The sequence below is a fragment of the Sinocyclocheilus rhinocerous genome, unplaced genomic scaffold (assembly GCF_001515625.1).
Source record: "Sinocyclocheilus rhinocerous isolate Xijiao unplaced genomic scaffold, SAMN03320098_v1.1 scaffold140, whole genome shotgun sequence".
NCBI lineage: Eukaryota > Metazoa > Chordata > Actinopteri > Cypriniformes > Cyprinidae > Sinocyclocheilus > Sinocyclocheilus rhinocerous.
In genome coordinates, this window is record NW_015642053.1 from 2,267,938 (window position 1) to 2,285,138 (window position 17,201).

General features: G+C 39.7%; 1 protein-coding gene across 2 annotated transcripts in view; it reads right to left on the reverse strand.

Annotated features, from left to right (window-relative positions):
• The window catches only part of rbfox3a (RNA binding fox-1 homolog 3a), a 418,183-nt gene that overhangs the window by 31,491 nt on the left and 369,491 nt on the right, over window positions 1–17,201 (reverse strand). For both annotated transcript variants that reach the window (XM_016572313.1, XM_016572312.1), the window contains 2 exons: window positions 9,664–9,912; window positions 1,434–1,592 (listed from right to left, as the gene is read on the reverse strand). In XM_016572313.1, coding sequence (XP_016427799.1) covers window positions 1,434–1,592; window positions 9,664–9,912 — 408 coding nt within the window. The remainder of the gene's footprint in view (window positions 1–1,433; window positions 1,593–9,663; window positions 9,913–17,201) is intronic.

A 17,201-nucleotide genomic window follows, 5' to 3' on the forward strand; every position in this document is an offset into this window, starting at 1 on the left:
ATATATATATATATATATATATATATATTACAATAAATGAATGCTTTTAATTAGCAAGGATGTGTTTAATTAATACAGTGATAATAAAGACTTTAATTGTTAGGAAAGATTTCTATTTTGAATAAATGCTGTTCTTTTTTACTTTTATTCATCAAAAAATCCTGAAAAAAGTACCACAGATTCCAAAATGATATGAAGCAGCACAACTGTTTCCAACATTGATAATAAATAAGCATATTAGAATGATTTTTGAAGAATCATGCGACACTGAAGACTGGAGTAATGATGCTGAAAATTCAGTTTTGATCACAGAAATCAATTACAGTTTAAAGTATATTAAACTAAAAAACTGGTATTTTAAATTGTAAAAATATTTCACAATATTTCTGTTTATTTTTCTGTATTTTTAATCAAATAAATGCAGCCTTGATGAGCAGAAGAAACTCCTTGCGTATCGTGAATCATTAGATTTAGACCGGGACCTCGGAGCGAGATTGCGAGATGTTTTTATCTGTTTTATTATGTTTTTATATAAAATAATTCAGCAGAGGCAGGGATGTATAAACCAGAGGGGGGGAAATCCCCGCCATCACCCCCCCATTACACACCTAATGTGTATCTTGAACTACACACGGTCATATGAACAACAATTTAAGTCTTACAATTAGGTGTTTGATTCAATAAAAAGAACTGATTCAATAGAGTCATTTGTTTGGGAAGTAGACTACACTAGTTGTACTGTATGCTTTTTTTTTTCTTTTTTAAAATTCATTAAAAAATGGTTCATACAATTAATTTGCTTAAAAATCAAACTACACTGCTTGCACTGTAAATTTTTGATTCACTAAAATGGCTTATTCATTTGCTCAGGAAACGGACAATACTGGTTAAAATGTATGTTTTTCATTTGTTAAAAAAAGTCTTATAAAATTAATTTGTTTGGGAATCAGACTACACTGGCCACACTAGGTAACTCAATTAAAATGTTAAATTGGGTTTAGTCCTAGTTTAGTCATTTAGAGGAGAAAAAAAACAGACTACAACTACAGTATCTAAACAGGTTTTGCACTGTTGCATATAACATCAATGTCCTTGTCAGAGTTGAAACAGGATTGATAATCAGGCCTTCCTCTGAGATACAACCTGCTGCCATCTGGCCAAGGCCTGAGACTCACCCCGAACATTTGCCGGAGGTCTGGGTCACGGAAGCGGAAGGGAATGGTGGAGACGGGTAACCGTTTGGGCTGCTGCTTCTCCGAAGAGTCTGAGGGCTGGAGCTGGAGCTGAAGCTGAAGCTGCTGAGAGCCGTCTGTCTGCGCCACATCGTTGTTGCATATAACATCAATGTCCTTGTCAGAGTTGAAACAGGATTGATAATCAGGCCTTCCTCTGAGATACAACCTGCTGCCATCTGGCCGAGGCCTGAGACTCACCCCGAACATTTGCCGGAGGTCTGGGTCACGGAAGCGGAAGGGAATGTTGGAGACGTGTAACCGTTTGGGCTGCTGCTTCTCCGAAGAGTCTGAGGGCTGGAGCTGGAGCTGAAGCTGAAGCTGCTGAGAGCCGTCTGTCTGCGCCACATCGTCCGCTTGCTGAAAGACACACAAGCACAGCCCTGTTAGTTCCTACCTCAAATGCCGTCACGACCTGGAAAAAGTGCAGCGGGCAACGGTTACGGGGCGGTGAGGGGGTGGGTGAGCAGTGGGAGATCAGGGCATGCTGGTGGCATATTACAAATTCCCTCTACTCTGCCAACATTTGTATGTGGCGGTGAAGATTAAGGAAGCTGTCAGGAAGTGTGGATACCGATTTAAGGAAAAAAAAAAAACCTCTGACATGGGGAGACCAGAGAATGCATTTAGTGAGCAGCCGCCTATAAAGACCTGAGGGAGAATGGGAGAGGGAGAGAGAAAGTAAGCGTAAAGATGGTGTGCTCATCTGTCCATCATGTGGAGGAAATGGTAGTGACACAGCTGTGCTCAAGGATGGACTGCTGTCCGTGACGCACATTCATCTTTCACCTCACAAGCCCTGATGCTACAGCCTTCATCCCATTCTCACTATTACTCTCGCTGTTCTCTGAGCTTCATAAGACCTCATCTGACCAGACTCCGACCAGACGCCCTGTCACGCATGGTGTGCAAAAACTACACAGTGGTGTTTCTTATAGAACTCAACCAAGATTTCTTTTTTCTTTTTTTTTTACAGCCAGTATTAATTATTAAACATTATTCTAAGTATCCAAGATGAGAACAATTTTTTAGCTGTCTTAATTTTTTTTGCTTTTTTGATAATAAAAAACGAAATATTCCATACACCGTAACAATAAAAACAAAATATGCATTGTTGATTTAATACAAAATGATAATTTAAATAAATAAGTATATTACAATATTATTATGATAAAATAATATTGACATTATATAAAATACATATATTCATAATATTATGATTATATTATTATTAATTTTTCATTTACAATAACACCTTTTGGTTTTGCATTTTCTGAGCAGATTTCGGAAAAAAAAAATCTGTGGTGTGGATTGTACATACTACACTGAATGTACTCAGAGCTGGAAAATAACCAAAATGTGATGAAATATTTAATAAACAAACAAACACATATTTAAGTAGAAAAGTGTGAATAATATCAGTGAAAATATCTGTTTATCTACACCTATGTACATTCAATCATATCAAATATTATGAAACAATACAGAAAGAAATAATAAATCAATAACTATAAAGAAAAATATTATCTAACAAAATGCTCTTGAGGGAGGATCAGGTTAGTGCTTAACTGAATTAATAATTAATCCAGACGTGATGCAATGGCTGGCAGATGCAGAAGACTCCTCTGCGTTTTTCAGCTATTGTGTGCAGACATGTTCAGTGAAGGAAAAAGCATGGTGAGCGCAGCACCAGAGCGGCAGCCCTTCATGTACATAATGAATTAGAAGAACATGGGAGCACAGATGAAGAGATGATGTCAGCTAAACTTCCCCCAGCTTAGCAGGATCAATGAGAAAGAAGTGCTGAAGGCAGCTACATTTGGCTGGGCCCATAGACAGCTGTATTCTAGAGCACACTCACACTGTAGAGAGAGAAAGAGAGAGAAAGAGAAAGAACGAAAGAAAGAAAGAAATTTGCTCTGTGTTTGCTAGGGTGTCTTGTCGGTTGCTAGGTGCTTTCTTTTTAGCCTAAAACAGTACAATCCACAGTCTTTATGATATTCTCATAGTTACAAATGGCTTGGGGGTTCTTCAGTGTAAGACTATGGGGTATTTTTGCCTATGTTATCATCTGTAAGGTGAAAATTTATCTGAAAAATGTCAAGTGCATTAAAAGTAAAGCAAAAGTAAAGTTGCATGATTTGAGGCATCATTCAGGTCCGCAGCACAAACAGTGAAGAACAAGTTAATAATAAAATGTTGTAAATATTGTATGAACAATAGTAGTAGACTTAAATACTTAAAAAGGACTGGACGTCAATGGAGTATAAACAGCCTGAAAGCTGACACGCTAGATATAGTGAAATGGTTAAGTTTTTGGATCTTATTAAGCTTCCAATAGTCAGAAAAGCCTAAAACAGGCTTAAACTTTTCACGCATAAAATGAGCACTAAAGTGAATTCTGAAGATTAAAAACTGAAGCTGAAAATCAAAACTTTCTCACACATGATTTCAGTGCATCCCTATTGAATTGATTTTTCAATCATTTTTGATAGTATTGAGATTTATCCGTACATTCCAAGCGTGTTTTCTTGCATTTCGTGTACATAGTTAATTATAATAAGTGGGCTGGACAAATTCCCCCTCATTAGGCACAAAACACACAAGAGATATGAATCATAGAAGACGGCAATATATCATGTATTAGGTAATGAAGATATAATGAGATATCTATCACTCCATCCCTTTTCGCTCGCACCCTGACAGAGAAAAATAGAGGAAAAAGGTGAAGTAAATGCAATTATGTAGACACAGCTAAGAACATAATACCAACTCAAATGCAAAAGATTTGGACCTGGAAGGCGTTCATTTTTTAACTCATTACAGAGAGAAGGTGAAAAATGGCATGATAAAATATCAGCTGAAATGAGATTTTAAAGTTTAACTCGCTGAACAAAACCATTATTGCAGAGGACATATGTCTTTACAGGGGAAATTACACCAGTAACATGACAGAAGCGACTTTATATTTCTATGGGTCTCAAAGATGTATCTTTTTTTGCAATTAACATAAAGATATAATAAACCATGCAGACAAGCATCTTCTGTGCTTATCTGATATTTATTCAAGCAACGTTACTGAAAGAAATATGTTCATTTTACAGCAGTATAGTACTACAGCTCTACCAAAGGCAATTTTTAGGGGAAACAAACATAAACCCAAGAGTAAAAATATTGATGTTGTTTTGAAAAATGTCTCCGTGTTTATTTTGTCCATATATTTGGTCAAATGTTGTTTTGGCACTGTATGGAAAAAAACAATTAAAATATTGTTTAAAGTGTATGCTGAAATGCATAATTGATAACAGAATATAAATTTCTAGATGAAATGTCCCTTTAAACATGTGTTTAAAAAGCTCCTTTGTGTATAAAAATCCCCATAGATGATTACACTAAATGTTGTGCATAGACAATGCTAAACATACACCCTTCACACGGTCAGTAATCAATAATCAGTTTTATTTGAGAACGATGAAGGGAAGTTTGAACTCTCGCTACAGGTTATACAGTATAACAACGGCGAAACCTCTGAACCATTAAATGTCGAGGGTCACCAACTTCTGCTTTTTCCATCTGACAACTTCCTCATCTTCTCTAATGCACAGTCTCTCCCAATGGGCCCTCCGGGGTCTCTGTGAGAGGACACCGTGTTTACCAGCACATTGGCACTATCAATCATCGCAGCGATGTAGACAGTCAAGCCCTGTTAAGATAAAGCACACGGGTCGGCTCTGGATCCACACAGCCTGTCGTCCTGCCCCTTGTGTATGCCGCGTGAGGTCGGCGAGCAGCGGAGGCCCGTAACCCCTGCCTGATGGTGGTAGATGGAAAGCCGAGCAGATGGATGGGCAAGCAGAGGTGCAATTACCCCCTGGTGCCCCCGCTCCCTGGGCTGCACCTCTTCCCGCTCCCTCATCCTCATCCATCACGCCGGTGCCATCGGTCATTCACATGCTCTGTCTGCAGTCGCTCTGGAGAGAGCCGCACTATCTATCATGTCTAACAGGTGAGCGGTGCGATGGCGCGGACTCGCCCATTACCAACCGGCGTAGCGTGGCCTCTGAGAGCCTCCACTTCCTCGCTCTGCCCAACGAAGTGCTGGAGAGAAGGATGAGGGCTTTGATTTGCTTGCTTTATGGGAACACGTATTGACTAGATCCTCTCAGATGTAAGTCATCATGTAGCTACGCGGCGCAGCGAGTAGCGGACAGTGATAAAAATGAAGAGAAATTGTAGGGCTGCTTCGCATTCGACTTGCGCGCTTTGCTTAAAAAGAGGACAATTGTTCCGCCATAACAAGCGCTTTGTAAAACACACGGTCCAGCTCGCTTTCTCTCGACTAGAACGATATAATCTCTCTGGCTTTATTCGGAGCACTTCCCCTGCTCTTGAGCGTGGCGGCTTGGAGTGCTCTTCTCTGGAGGAGTTGACACCAGGCCAGGAGAGGGAGAGGAGAGGTAAGCGTTCGAGACTCCGCACTCCAGGTTTGGATCTAATTATCTCATCGTCACCACTAAGCAGCCATCTACAGGGGGTTTGTCGGCGCAATTTGCCTTTTAATTTGTGTTAATTGCATGTTAATTATATTGCAGCTAGCATGGGCTGCATCTGTCTCTTTCAGAGACAAGGTTTCAGAGGGCTTTGCGCTCCCAAGTTCCACAGACGAGGTGAAAAGTAATTAAAAGTGTTCGGCGTTCGAGGCGGAGGCAAACTCCCCGCTCGCTCGGGTTGCCAGGTCGTCCTCCGGAGAACGTTGCGAGATGTTTAGGAAGAGGATTTGATGTCTTTCTTGTACATGCAGACGGACTATGACCCTCTCTCCAGCACTCCGTTTACCAGGATGACAACGGGGAGGAGCTCAGCAACCTGCATTAGAGTCCCAGAATGTGGATCCTGCCAAAAAAGCTAATAGTAAATCCATACGGGAGGATTTTATGGTCAGCTAAGAAGAGCTCCCCAAATTAACCCCAAGTAGGTATACTACTCCCTCTAAAGGTTTATGACAGCCAATTACCACAACTGAAGTCAGGAGTAACAATGTTCCGTTTGCCAGGGTCTGGGATTAAATATGCCAAATGATTTAGAGAATGACAAATGTGGACTATTTATCGCTCTGACATACTCTGTCCAGCATTTTCCCAGTAAACATGCATCATATCAAGTTTAAATTGAATGTTACTACATGCAACCTGAAAAGAAATGCTAACTGTTTGAACTAAAAGAAAAGTTTTCAGAGTATCTGCTGAAAATTTGAAAGAAAAATATATACAATGTATTTTTAGGGCTGACAAAGTTAATGTTTCATTACGATATTAATGAAATATGCATTCAAAAAATGCTTTTCTTACTTAGATTTTTTGTCTCGTTTCCAGCCAAGATATCTAAAAATTCTTAAGTCAAGAAGGATTTTCTAGACAAGTAATCTTGTTTTCTGTTTGAAATAAGCTTGTTTTGCTTCCCACATTGGCAGATTGATTTGCTTGTTCTAAGTGCTTTAGTACAATGGCAGTATGAAAGACAATTAATTACATTTCGATTGTAACATGTTGTCTTTATAACATCACACGTAATATTTCCTTCACACATTATAAATATATAGTAGGTCCCTCAAAAGGAGATAATCATATTTGTTGGCCCTGGGAATCGATTTCAAAAACCCCTGCCCTAACACATACAGCATATACTGGATCATCTCCTCTCACTTGTGTTTTCCTGCTAGCCTTCCCTAACACTGGACTACGCTCATTCCATACATCCGATGCACTTCTTGTTTCCGTTCCTGTTGTAGAAGAGCAACTTCCCTGCACTTCACATTCCGCAAGGAATGGAGCAGCCAAGCAGCACCAAGAAATAATTGCCTGAACATTATCATACACCACCACATTGGACCTCACATCCAAACCCCCTCCCCTACCGCAACGTCACAGAAGACTCGTGTTTGCCCACATTCGCTCATGCCTGTGTTTTTATGTGCAGTTGGGTGGGGAATGAGTCCTGCTAAATCGTTTCTATTGCCGCACTCATTCAGTGTTATCTGCAAATCACTTTCAAAGTGCTCAGCTCAGCACTTCCCCCCTTCAGAATGCCCCTACAACCACATAATTGAAACTATCTGATTGGAAAGCTGCCAAGCAGGTAGATTACATCCGATTAGGGCCAAACCAGTGCTTCACTTAAAGGGATTAGCTTGAGCCGCTTTATATTTTTTTGTTCTTCTACACTTCTGCCATCCTCCCCTCCGATCCCATCATCCCTCCCTCACACCGAGATGCGAATACAAACCATCACCTGTCATCTAGAAAGAAGACACTGGCCTTTCAGTCTTGCGCAAAGCTCTAATTAATTAGACAAGGTAATCTGACTCGCAGCAGGTTTAGCCGGTAACGAATACGGAGGCTTAAAGAGCGCTTATACCTGCAATATTATTATCAACGGCACAGTAAAAACTACTCAGGGAAAACGGCTAAGAATAAGTGCAGGAAATAATGGCATTGCCTTAATAACATAACATCACGCTCCTTTGAGCAGTACGGCTGTGTTTGAGCGAGTTGCAAATCACAGTTTAGACAATCCCACCCAAGGCAATATGACAGTCGTAGTGGAAAACTGTTAGCACGCACCCTAAAGAGAGGTAAGTAGTCTTTTATCGCAGAGTTACCGAGCATCTAGAGTCTGTGCTGTTGTGATCTGATATGTGATCTGATGTGATTACCGTCCACTCTCTGAGGTGTAGTGTTCCTTCTTTACTAATGATCCTCCGCGGGGAGAGAGAAAAGAGGGAGAAAGGGAGAATTTCCCTGGTGGGTTAGGCCAGAGTGACAGTTTAAGTACATCCTCCAATCAAGCCGTGGATTAGCCCAGCCAGAGCTCAGGTGCCTTTACGGGGCCTGTCAGCATCGCTTCTCTGCGATCTGCTGAGCATGGGATTATATCTACTTCCTTTAAACCACACCACCTCAGAGCTTTACGCATATCCCAATCAGAAAGAGAAAAAAATAAAATTTTCATCCATCCTTCCCCCCACCCCCAAGGCCAGGAAGACCTTGTACTTCTTTTTGCATTGAAGAAAAGTTTTATGCTCTTTAATTTCTCTTTCCCACTCCTCTCTTATGACCTTTCTCTGGCTGTGTCTCATTTTACTCCCTAGTTCCCTATGATGTAAATTAGCAAACTGTGAACACAAATTTGGGCTCCAGCAAGGTCTTTATCCTCTTAAAAAAATTAGACACTCATGGTGTTTATCAACAACATTAAATATCTTGTTAATGTAAGAAATATAGTAGTTTAGCTACAATAACAACAAAAGTAACGGTTAGAAAGTGTATTTAGATGCTTATGTAGATACTTAGATTTGCAGACAAAGTTGGGACACTTTGGGCCAAATTGTCCAATATTTACGACAACATTTCCAGTGAATACAGTGACTAAATGATGCTAAAACCTTGTATTTTACAAGGCCCATGGTATAGGTATTTTTTTAAAGGTTGAGTGTCAAGCCCTGAATCCTTTATATAACATCAAATCAAATGTAAGTGAATAAAATAAAATAAAATAAAATAACCTTTAGGGATTTATCTGTCCTTCTGCTTTCCCCCCTATTTTTCCTCCCAGTGTAAGTGAATGTGTTAATCAAAGGCCTATAGGAACCAAGAGAGGGCAGCGCAAACAGACAAGACACAACTTACCCACGGGACCGGGTCTAAGGACACTCTTTCCTCTCAGAGTTTCTTGTCATATGCTCAGATAAAGCACTTGGGCAGCACTCGTTAAGTGGTCCATTGAGACGTTTGTGATATTGTTAGCCATGGTAAATGGCTCCATGGGGTTTAAGATATGAAGCCATGTGATAGCCATGGTTTAAAGCTTGATAAAATGGAAAGAGAAAGCAGAAGAACTCTTTAAATGGAGAAGGATGGTTTTTCTCTCAACGTCTTTTATTTTGTCCTATGCTTTTATCTTTGCTTGCACTAGCTCTATAGCTCTTTTCATTCCACACTCTTCTATTTCCTAGCCCCAATTTCTCTTTATCTCAGTCTGTCTGAATGCAGACATGTTAAAAATGGGCCGATAGAGTCTGATCCTGACAACAAAAATGTAAAAAGTAACTCAAAAATGAATAAAAACGTCTTATTCATGGGGTAAAAAATAAACTTTTTGCCACCTCCCAATGGCAATTTACTTTGCATAAATATTTGTACACTTTATAAAACTGTAAGTTGCATTGTTTTTTAATTGAAAATATAATTATTTTTCATAGCAGGATTGTTTTTGTGAAATAACACAGGTTTTTCACCTTACACTAGATGCAACATAATTACATTGTGATTTTGCTACTTGTATGACTCACATGGAATTCTAAGTAAAATAAAATAAAATATAAAATAAAAATAAAATAAATATTCCATGCCTGCATGCTGCTAGTGGCACTCACTGGTATGCTGCTAGTCCCTGTGAGGGAAGGCGTGCTGCTGTCAGTGCCAGGTGGCTCGCTGTGTGTCTGTGTGGGTGTGTAGATAGTGAGGGCTGCAGCGTGCTCAGGGACCGGACTGGGCCCCGTGTAGTCCTGCCCAGGATGGGTATATTCGCCAGGCAACCCGTTCTGAGGTGGAGGGGGAGGATACTGTGCTGGAGCGTACGGCTGAGCCATGGCTTCTGGGGGAGCAGGGGCCTCCTGGTTACCCTGGAAAGAAAGAAGGAGAGAGATTTTATCAGTGTTATTCTTACATATCTCATACTAATCCAGATTTTCTGGCTCTTCAAGGAACAATGCCTGCAATGAGACATGACATGAGCGATCATCACAAGAGCCCTGTATGCCTGGGTTGTGATACCACATGAGAGGAGAGAATGGGACCTAATTCCATGATAATGGCAGAACAACTTGCAGAGCAACTACTGCACCTGATAATCTGAAACTGAATCATACACCATGATAAGCCTCAGATATTAAAACCACTTATAGTGATTAAATCCAAGCGCTGATTCGGATCCCTGTTCTTGCTGGCAAAAGGAATGTTCCCCCTATACATGTTTCACCTGATATTCAAATGTATTAAGAGTTAAAAGAAGAAATATGTGGCTACCGTACATCTTTCAAACTTCAAAAATAACCAAACACCAGCATGATAACACCATAAATGCAGTCCAAATGACTTGTGCTCTGTGTTCAAAGTCTTCTAAAGCCATACAACAGATTATGTGAGGAACAAAGCAAAGTTTAGATTATTTGCTGATAATTCTGACCTCCAGAACTCCAGAGCCTCTCTGAACGAATCAATGAATCAGTGAGTTGAACTTGAGGATTAGATCTGTGAACGACTCTTTTTCTTTGGAGGTAGTTCTTTTAAATGATTTGGACTGATTATGTTCTCAAGTTCAGCTCACTCAACAATCTTCAAAAGAAAAGTTTATCAAAGAATAACAACATTTCTGTGTGTTCCTCACATACATCTATCTAAAAACTTACAGGACTTTTGGAGCTTAAAAGACATGGAGAAAAATATTACATGAAGATTCATCAAAATTCTCCTTTTGTGTTCAACAGAAGAAAAAAGCATACAAATTTGCAACAAGATAAGGGTGAGTAAATTATTACAGAATTGTAATATTTGGTAGTACTGTTCCTTCCTTCTGAGGCATGATTTTTCTTTGTCTTATCAGAGAAAAGCAGCAGCATCTGAGATGCGTGGGATCCCAGCTGCTGAATGGCTTTGTCTGGGCCCTATCATATCAGCTCTCAGAGAACATTAGAGGACTGCTTGATCATTACAAGGCAACAAACTTACTTTATAGAGCAGCGCTCGATAGATTTGCAGCCCGAGCGACAGGGTTCTAAATTGCTCTCTTGGCAAGCAGCATGTGCGAGATCAATTAACTGATAAATTTTTGATTATAACCTTTGATTTAAATTACAGGTTTCTAATACAAGCTGCTGTTTCCCCTTTTCACGGCCTCTCTCGTCTTTTTCCTCATATTCACCTCCCTCTGTTTCACTCATTCTGTCTCACTTACGCGTTTTTTCTCGCTCTCTGTCTCCGTGCTGGAATTAAATGAGTATCTACCCCCTCATTTAGGTCTCTGTGTGAAGAGGTGTCTTTCTTTCGCTCTGTGTATCAGCATGTAAATGAATGTGCTTTTTCTTTCTTCTCATCCATTTCTCTCCACTGAAGAGGATGCAAATGAGATTCTTTACTCTGTTGCTTTCCCGTTCGTTTTGAGTCACCGAAGAACACGATGTTTTCTAATCTTATCAGCGAACATTAGGATGTGGCGGCGCGTCATGTTTCTCTCTTCCTCTGACAGGTGTCATCATTTGTGCTAGTGGAGACTGGCTTAGTGACTGTTCTTGAAGTGCAGCTTAAAGGCCCAATGAGAAATGTTTCATTGATACTACAGATGGTCAGATGTATTATTTTAGGGAGCGTGTGTATTGTGAGATGATGAGAGCTGAGAAGTACTCATTTGGACATAATGCAGGTGTGTTAGTGTGTTGATGTGCAAGGGCAGTGTGTGTGTGTGTAATGACAGATGACCTGGCTAATCTCAACGGTAAAACACTGATGTGTGTGTATGTGTGTGTGTGTGTGTGTATGACAGATGAGGGCTACTCTCTGGGGCAGAGTGCTCTTGTCAGCACAGGTGCAACTGGGTCATCCATACAAAGTGCATTGTGTGTTTTTCTGTAAATGTGTGTTTGTGTATTGTATGTGTCTGAATCTTGCTATATAAAATCTGCTTACCCCGAGGGACTCATATCAACGTATTAATCTTATACAAATTTAGGACCTTGGAGTTTGACCCTGTCCTGAGAGCTCATGGTTAAGAGAGGCAATAACAGCTCCTTTAACCAACCTTTGGGTAATGGGATCTCTCTTGCACTTACTGTGCCTGCTCCTTAATTAATCAAAATCTGATGAGCTTAAAAAAATAAAACACCAGGCACCCCTGGACACAAACGACTTCTTGTTTGGAACCACGTAAGTATTTTGTACAGACAATAATATTCTTGAATCTGAACTCAATATGAATTGAGAAGGCGAACAGAATGCAGAATTGCATTTTGATTCAGTGAAGTAGAATTAAAACAAATTGAAATTGAGAGAAAAAAACATGCCTAATTCTTTATTTTCCTAGAAATAAAGAAGAAGAAAAAGAAATATATGTATAATGGTTTATGTGTAAAAACTGTATAAAAATTAAAATATACAAATATTATATTAATATTAAAAACATCAAAATAACATGTTTATATAAAACATTATTTATAAAATATAACATGTTTATATAAAACATTATTTATAAAATAATAATTAAAAAATTATTAAAATAACATAAAAATTATGAAAAGATATTAGTGTAAAACAATATAGTATTAAATTTTTTTAGAAAAATAAAAATATTAAAAATGCTTATAAAAGAATGATTCAAATGAATACAATTAAAAATACATAAATCTGTGGTGCTTGAGAGCTGTTGGCTCTTGAGGATTCATGTTTGAGCATACGGTCATTTCCCAATCCCATTCTCTCAGCTTTCCTGTCCTTCTCAAATGTTCTATAATATGGGCTAAAAAGCCCATAAATAAAATTACAAAAAGAGAAAATCTCAGCAGAATTTGGTCTCCTCTGCCTTTTCAACCGCTGTCCGTTACAGAAGGCCAATGAAGAGCCGTAGGAAACACAGAGCCTTTCTTTCCCATTTCTGCTTGATTGTTATTAACCTTTTTTCACTGACTAAGCAGCATTAGGCAGCAGCAGCAGCTTTGGCTGGGGAGGGATGCAGTTTAATAGAAGTGGGGAGAAATGCATTAATGTAAATGTAGTGGAAACAATGAGAGGCCCGGCCATTGACATGTTGGCAAACAAATGAGGCTGTCCTCTCAATTAGAGTCAATGCTCCATTATCCAAATGAAAAACGCACTCTTCCGTGGCCGAATGCACGACGGACAGGCGTGGAGGGGTGAGAAGGAGTAAGGAATAAGGAGGCCGGAATTTTATTACTTCTCAGTTCTTTCTATCTGTTTGCACTTTCTAACAAGTGTCTCGAAGTTCCAGAAGCTCAAACCGAGACGCTGACGCAACACGCGGTGTGCTAAGCATCGATGTACAGTTCTGTTTTGATTAAACATGTACAGTTTGATACACAAACACACAAGCCCGTACATGCAACTTCAGTTACGTGGGGCGCCGAACTCAAGTTTTGACAAGTGCGGGTGTTCTATTGATTAGATGTGGAAGTTTGTCTCTCTGAGTCTACGTCTCCGTCCATCTAACTCTGCATCTCTTTCTTTCATCCCACTCCTCAAGTTGCACCACCCAGGCCGTGTCTGATGCTCTCCTAGTCAGACAGAGGAAAAAGAGCGAGGCAGCCCATAGCCTGGGGTGGATATTGTAATTCACTAAAACATTAAGCAGTATTGATGCAGCCCCCCGTCTCAAAGCACCAATGGGGGTGAGGTCTGTCCAGTGGCCTGAAAAACAGTAGATAAGCCTGACAGGGAGGGGTGGTCTTCACTCTGTCTTGGGATGTGGGCAGAAAGCAAGGTGGTGGTGGAGGGGGATCCAGGTGAGGTGCTCGCACGCCCATAAAGTCTGCCGGATATGGCTTTCGCTTGAAATCACCTTTTTATTGTCGTGTGTGTTGACTCCGCACTATGAAAAATTCAGCAAGCTAAATGGACGAGTAAGACACATTTTCCAAAGATAAGATGAAGGATAGAGAGCAGCTTCCTTTGCATCTGGCAGGCTATGAGGCGGATGAAACAGTCAGTAATCCAGCCTCACATTTTCGATGTGTTTTTTCCGGCTCTTGCACCTGCAAACAACATAATGTGCTTTGTTTTCTCCGTTTTACACCTGTGCTGAAGGTGTTTGGTCTCTAAACCTGTCTGGCCTATGTTTTTTGTTGTTGTTGTTGTTTCTATATGCATTAGGTTTTTCTTTTCTGGAAGGTTAAGCAAAAATGACCTAAGAGAGCTGACGCCCGATTAGCTCCCATTAGATCCGCCTGCGGTCACAGAGAGCTTGAGTGATGACCTGAGCTTATACCATACTCCACCACAGACGCCGAGAGGATGTGCGGTAAAACCGAACCTTTGGGACTGTCCGTCATCGCAGCGGTCAGAGAGTGACCACTACATGATGTGAGGTTATGGAGAGATGAGAGAGACCGATGAGAGAGAAAAGTTGTGGTGAAATGTCTGTTGAAAGAGTTCCTCAGAACTCGAGTGCTTGATTCAGTTGAGAAGCCTTTTAAATTCTAATGGAATTCCTGCTAGGATGAAGAAATTCCAATGTTAATTTACTTGAAATTACAAATGCGGAATTTAAGATCATCCAGTAACAGACAAGTCTTGCATTTAATATTATGGTTTATAATATATCTTATATTTAACTTGAAAAGGAAAGTTTGTCAAGATAAACTTTGAATGTTGCTGTGATAAGCTCTTTTAAAAGTTTAAAAAGCCTTGACATTTGACGGTTATAAGGCAAGAACGAAAGATGGATAGATAAATAGATAATATAATATAATATAATATAATATAATATAATAATATATTTAATATAATATAATATAATATAATATAATAGCATATTTTTTTGAACTAGAACAGGAGAGTCAAACAAAAGTTTAAACATTAAAAACAAACAGACAAAAATATTAAAAAGTATTATTTAAAATAATGCTATAAATTACTAATTAATACTTTAATAAATTTTTTTCAAATATACATTTAACAATCATATAATTCCTAAATGTATATTTCTTGTAAATCTAGGAAAGTGTTCCAAAAAGTAAAAAAAAAAAAGAAAAAAAAAGAAAACAACAAAACATTATTAAAATTAACATTTTGTATGATTAAAATACTAAAATTAATTAATTAATTAATTATAAAAAATAATAACATTAATTCCTCAATGTGTATTTTTTTAAAAACTTGAACAGAATTGAAAAAAAAAAAAGTTTAAATAGACAGAGAGACAGACAACTAGATAGCTTATTTTCTTTTAAACTGAAACCAGACAGACATAGGCTAATCAAGTTAAAATTCTTTGAATTTCAGTTTACATTTCAATTTCTGTCAATTCAAAGGTCTTTTACAATTCAAAGTTCATGAATTCAAACAGAGAAAGAGTCAATTCTGAAATTCTGATTTTGTCCAACTCTACTGTACATTACAGCAGTGCTGAAAAGACTTCAGCACCGCGGACAGCTCCCATAATGCACTGGTGTGAGGGAACAGAAGCTTGCTGTAACATCAGAGATCTGACCTCTCTGTGTCTTATCACACATTTAATATTCCTATAAGAGTGCACACACTGAATTACACAAATTCTGTTCACTTGCCTCTCAGCCTCCATCATACAGTCAAACCCGACATGATTTAAAAATGGCCATTTCTGTTATGAGAAGTGCCAAACCACACAGGAAATACATACAGGCTTCATATAGGGAAGCCAAAACAAACCGTTCATCCTTCATCTTACAGAGGCAGACTGCGAGACTGAACTGAGAATGACGCGGGCCATGGAGCGGAGAAAAATCACTCGCTATGTGGTTTTGTTTTTGATAAACTTAAATCAGAAATTGATATTTAATACAGCCCTCCACTGCAGCAGCTTTTATTTAATCAGTGCCCTTTCCACATCGTTCTGTAGAATGAGACTCCGATAGCTTATAAATGTGGAAGACAGAAACGAGAGAGCGAGTGTGAGAGAGCACTGAAGGAGGAGAGAGAAAGATCTCCATCAATATGACTGAAGCCATGCCACACTAAAAACATCCCTCGATCCTTGTCGTCAAATTGTGCCCGTAAATGATGAGCTAAATGGCATTATCCACCCCCAACCCCTATTCCTCCACCCTCCGCCAGCCTTAGAGCCCCAGCCGATGCTCGCTAAATGAATTTATTTTCCTTCCCAATGGGGAGAGTGAGTGGGGCATCCAAGTCATTCAAGCCAGGATTTAACCCTTAGCCTTACCACCGGGACCACAAACAGCCACTCCACAGGTTGCAAGATGAATGGAGCCCAAGATTGCCAATAACTCAAGACCTTTCATCAGTTTCAAAGGGAGGCCTTATGCAATTTTTGATCAACACTGTTGGCAAACGCTTGCGAAAGCTCGACACAAATACGGGAAGGAATAAAAATCCTCAGTGGAGCAGATCACGGTTGCTCACAGATCCGCTTGAAGTTTGAGATGTTTTGCGAGTGAGTTGGACAGGCGTGTAAGTGACTGTCACCAGACCAGAGAGGATAGAAGACGCCGCTACATCAAGAACTACACTAATCTGACCACAGAACAAAACAGGACATTTTCATATGAATCTATTGCCTCAAACACACACATTGTACACACATCAGAGATACAGAGGAAAAAAACCTGAAAGAAATAATAATAATATCAAAATACTAATGTCTGTACATGTTTACGACAGGCAGTATAAAATTAACATAACTGTGTGGAAAAAAGACAAAGATATTATTAAAAATATACAAAAGTATTGTAATATATATATATATAGGTAACACTTTACAATTGTCACACTTCTCGGGAGGCAAGGAGCGAGGAATGAGGAAACACGGAGATAACTTCAAACGGGGAGATGGTGGGCTGGGTTCTGGGTCCGGAGTGGATCCGGCGAGATCCTCCACGGGGCAGATGGTGAGTGGCGACCCGTTTCTCGCCAGAGTCCACTCCACGAAGGCGGCGAATTCCTCCCGAGGACCATCTTCGGACGACAGCGCTCTGCATTCGGCGTTCAGGCTTGCATGATAGAAAGAGCAGAGCGCGTCGTCCGGATAGATGGTGATGTTCGCGACCAACAGGAACAGTTTGGTATGGTCCTCGAGAGCTTTGTCTCCCTGCTCCAGCAGGAGGAGGGGAATTCGGGGTGAGTGAAGGGATCCATGGGGACACAACGGAAAGAAAAACACTGAGAAAAAAATGGAAAACAAACGGAGGGG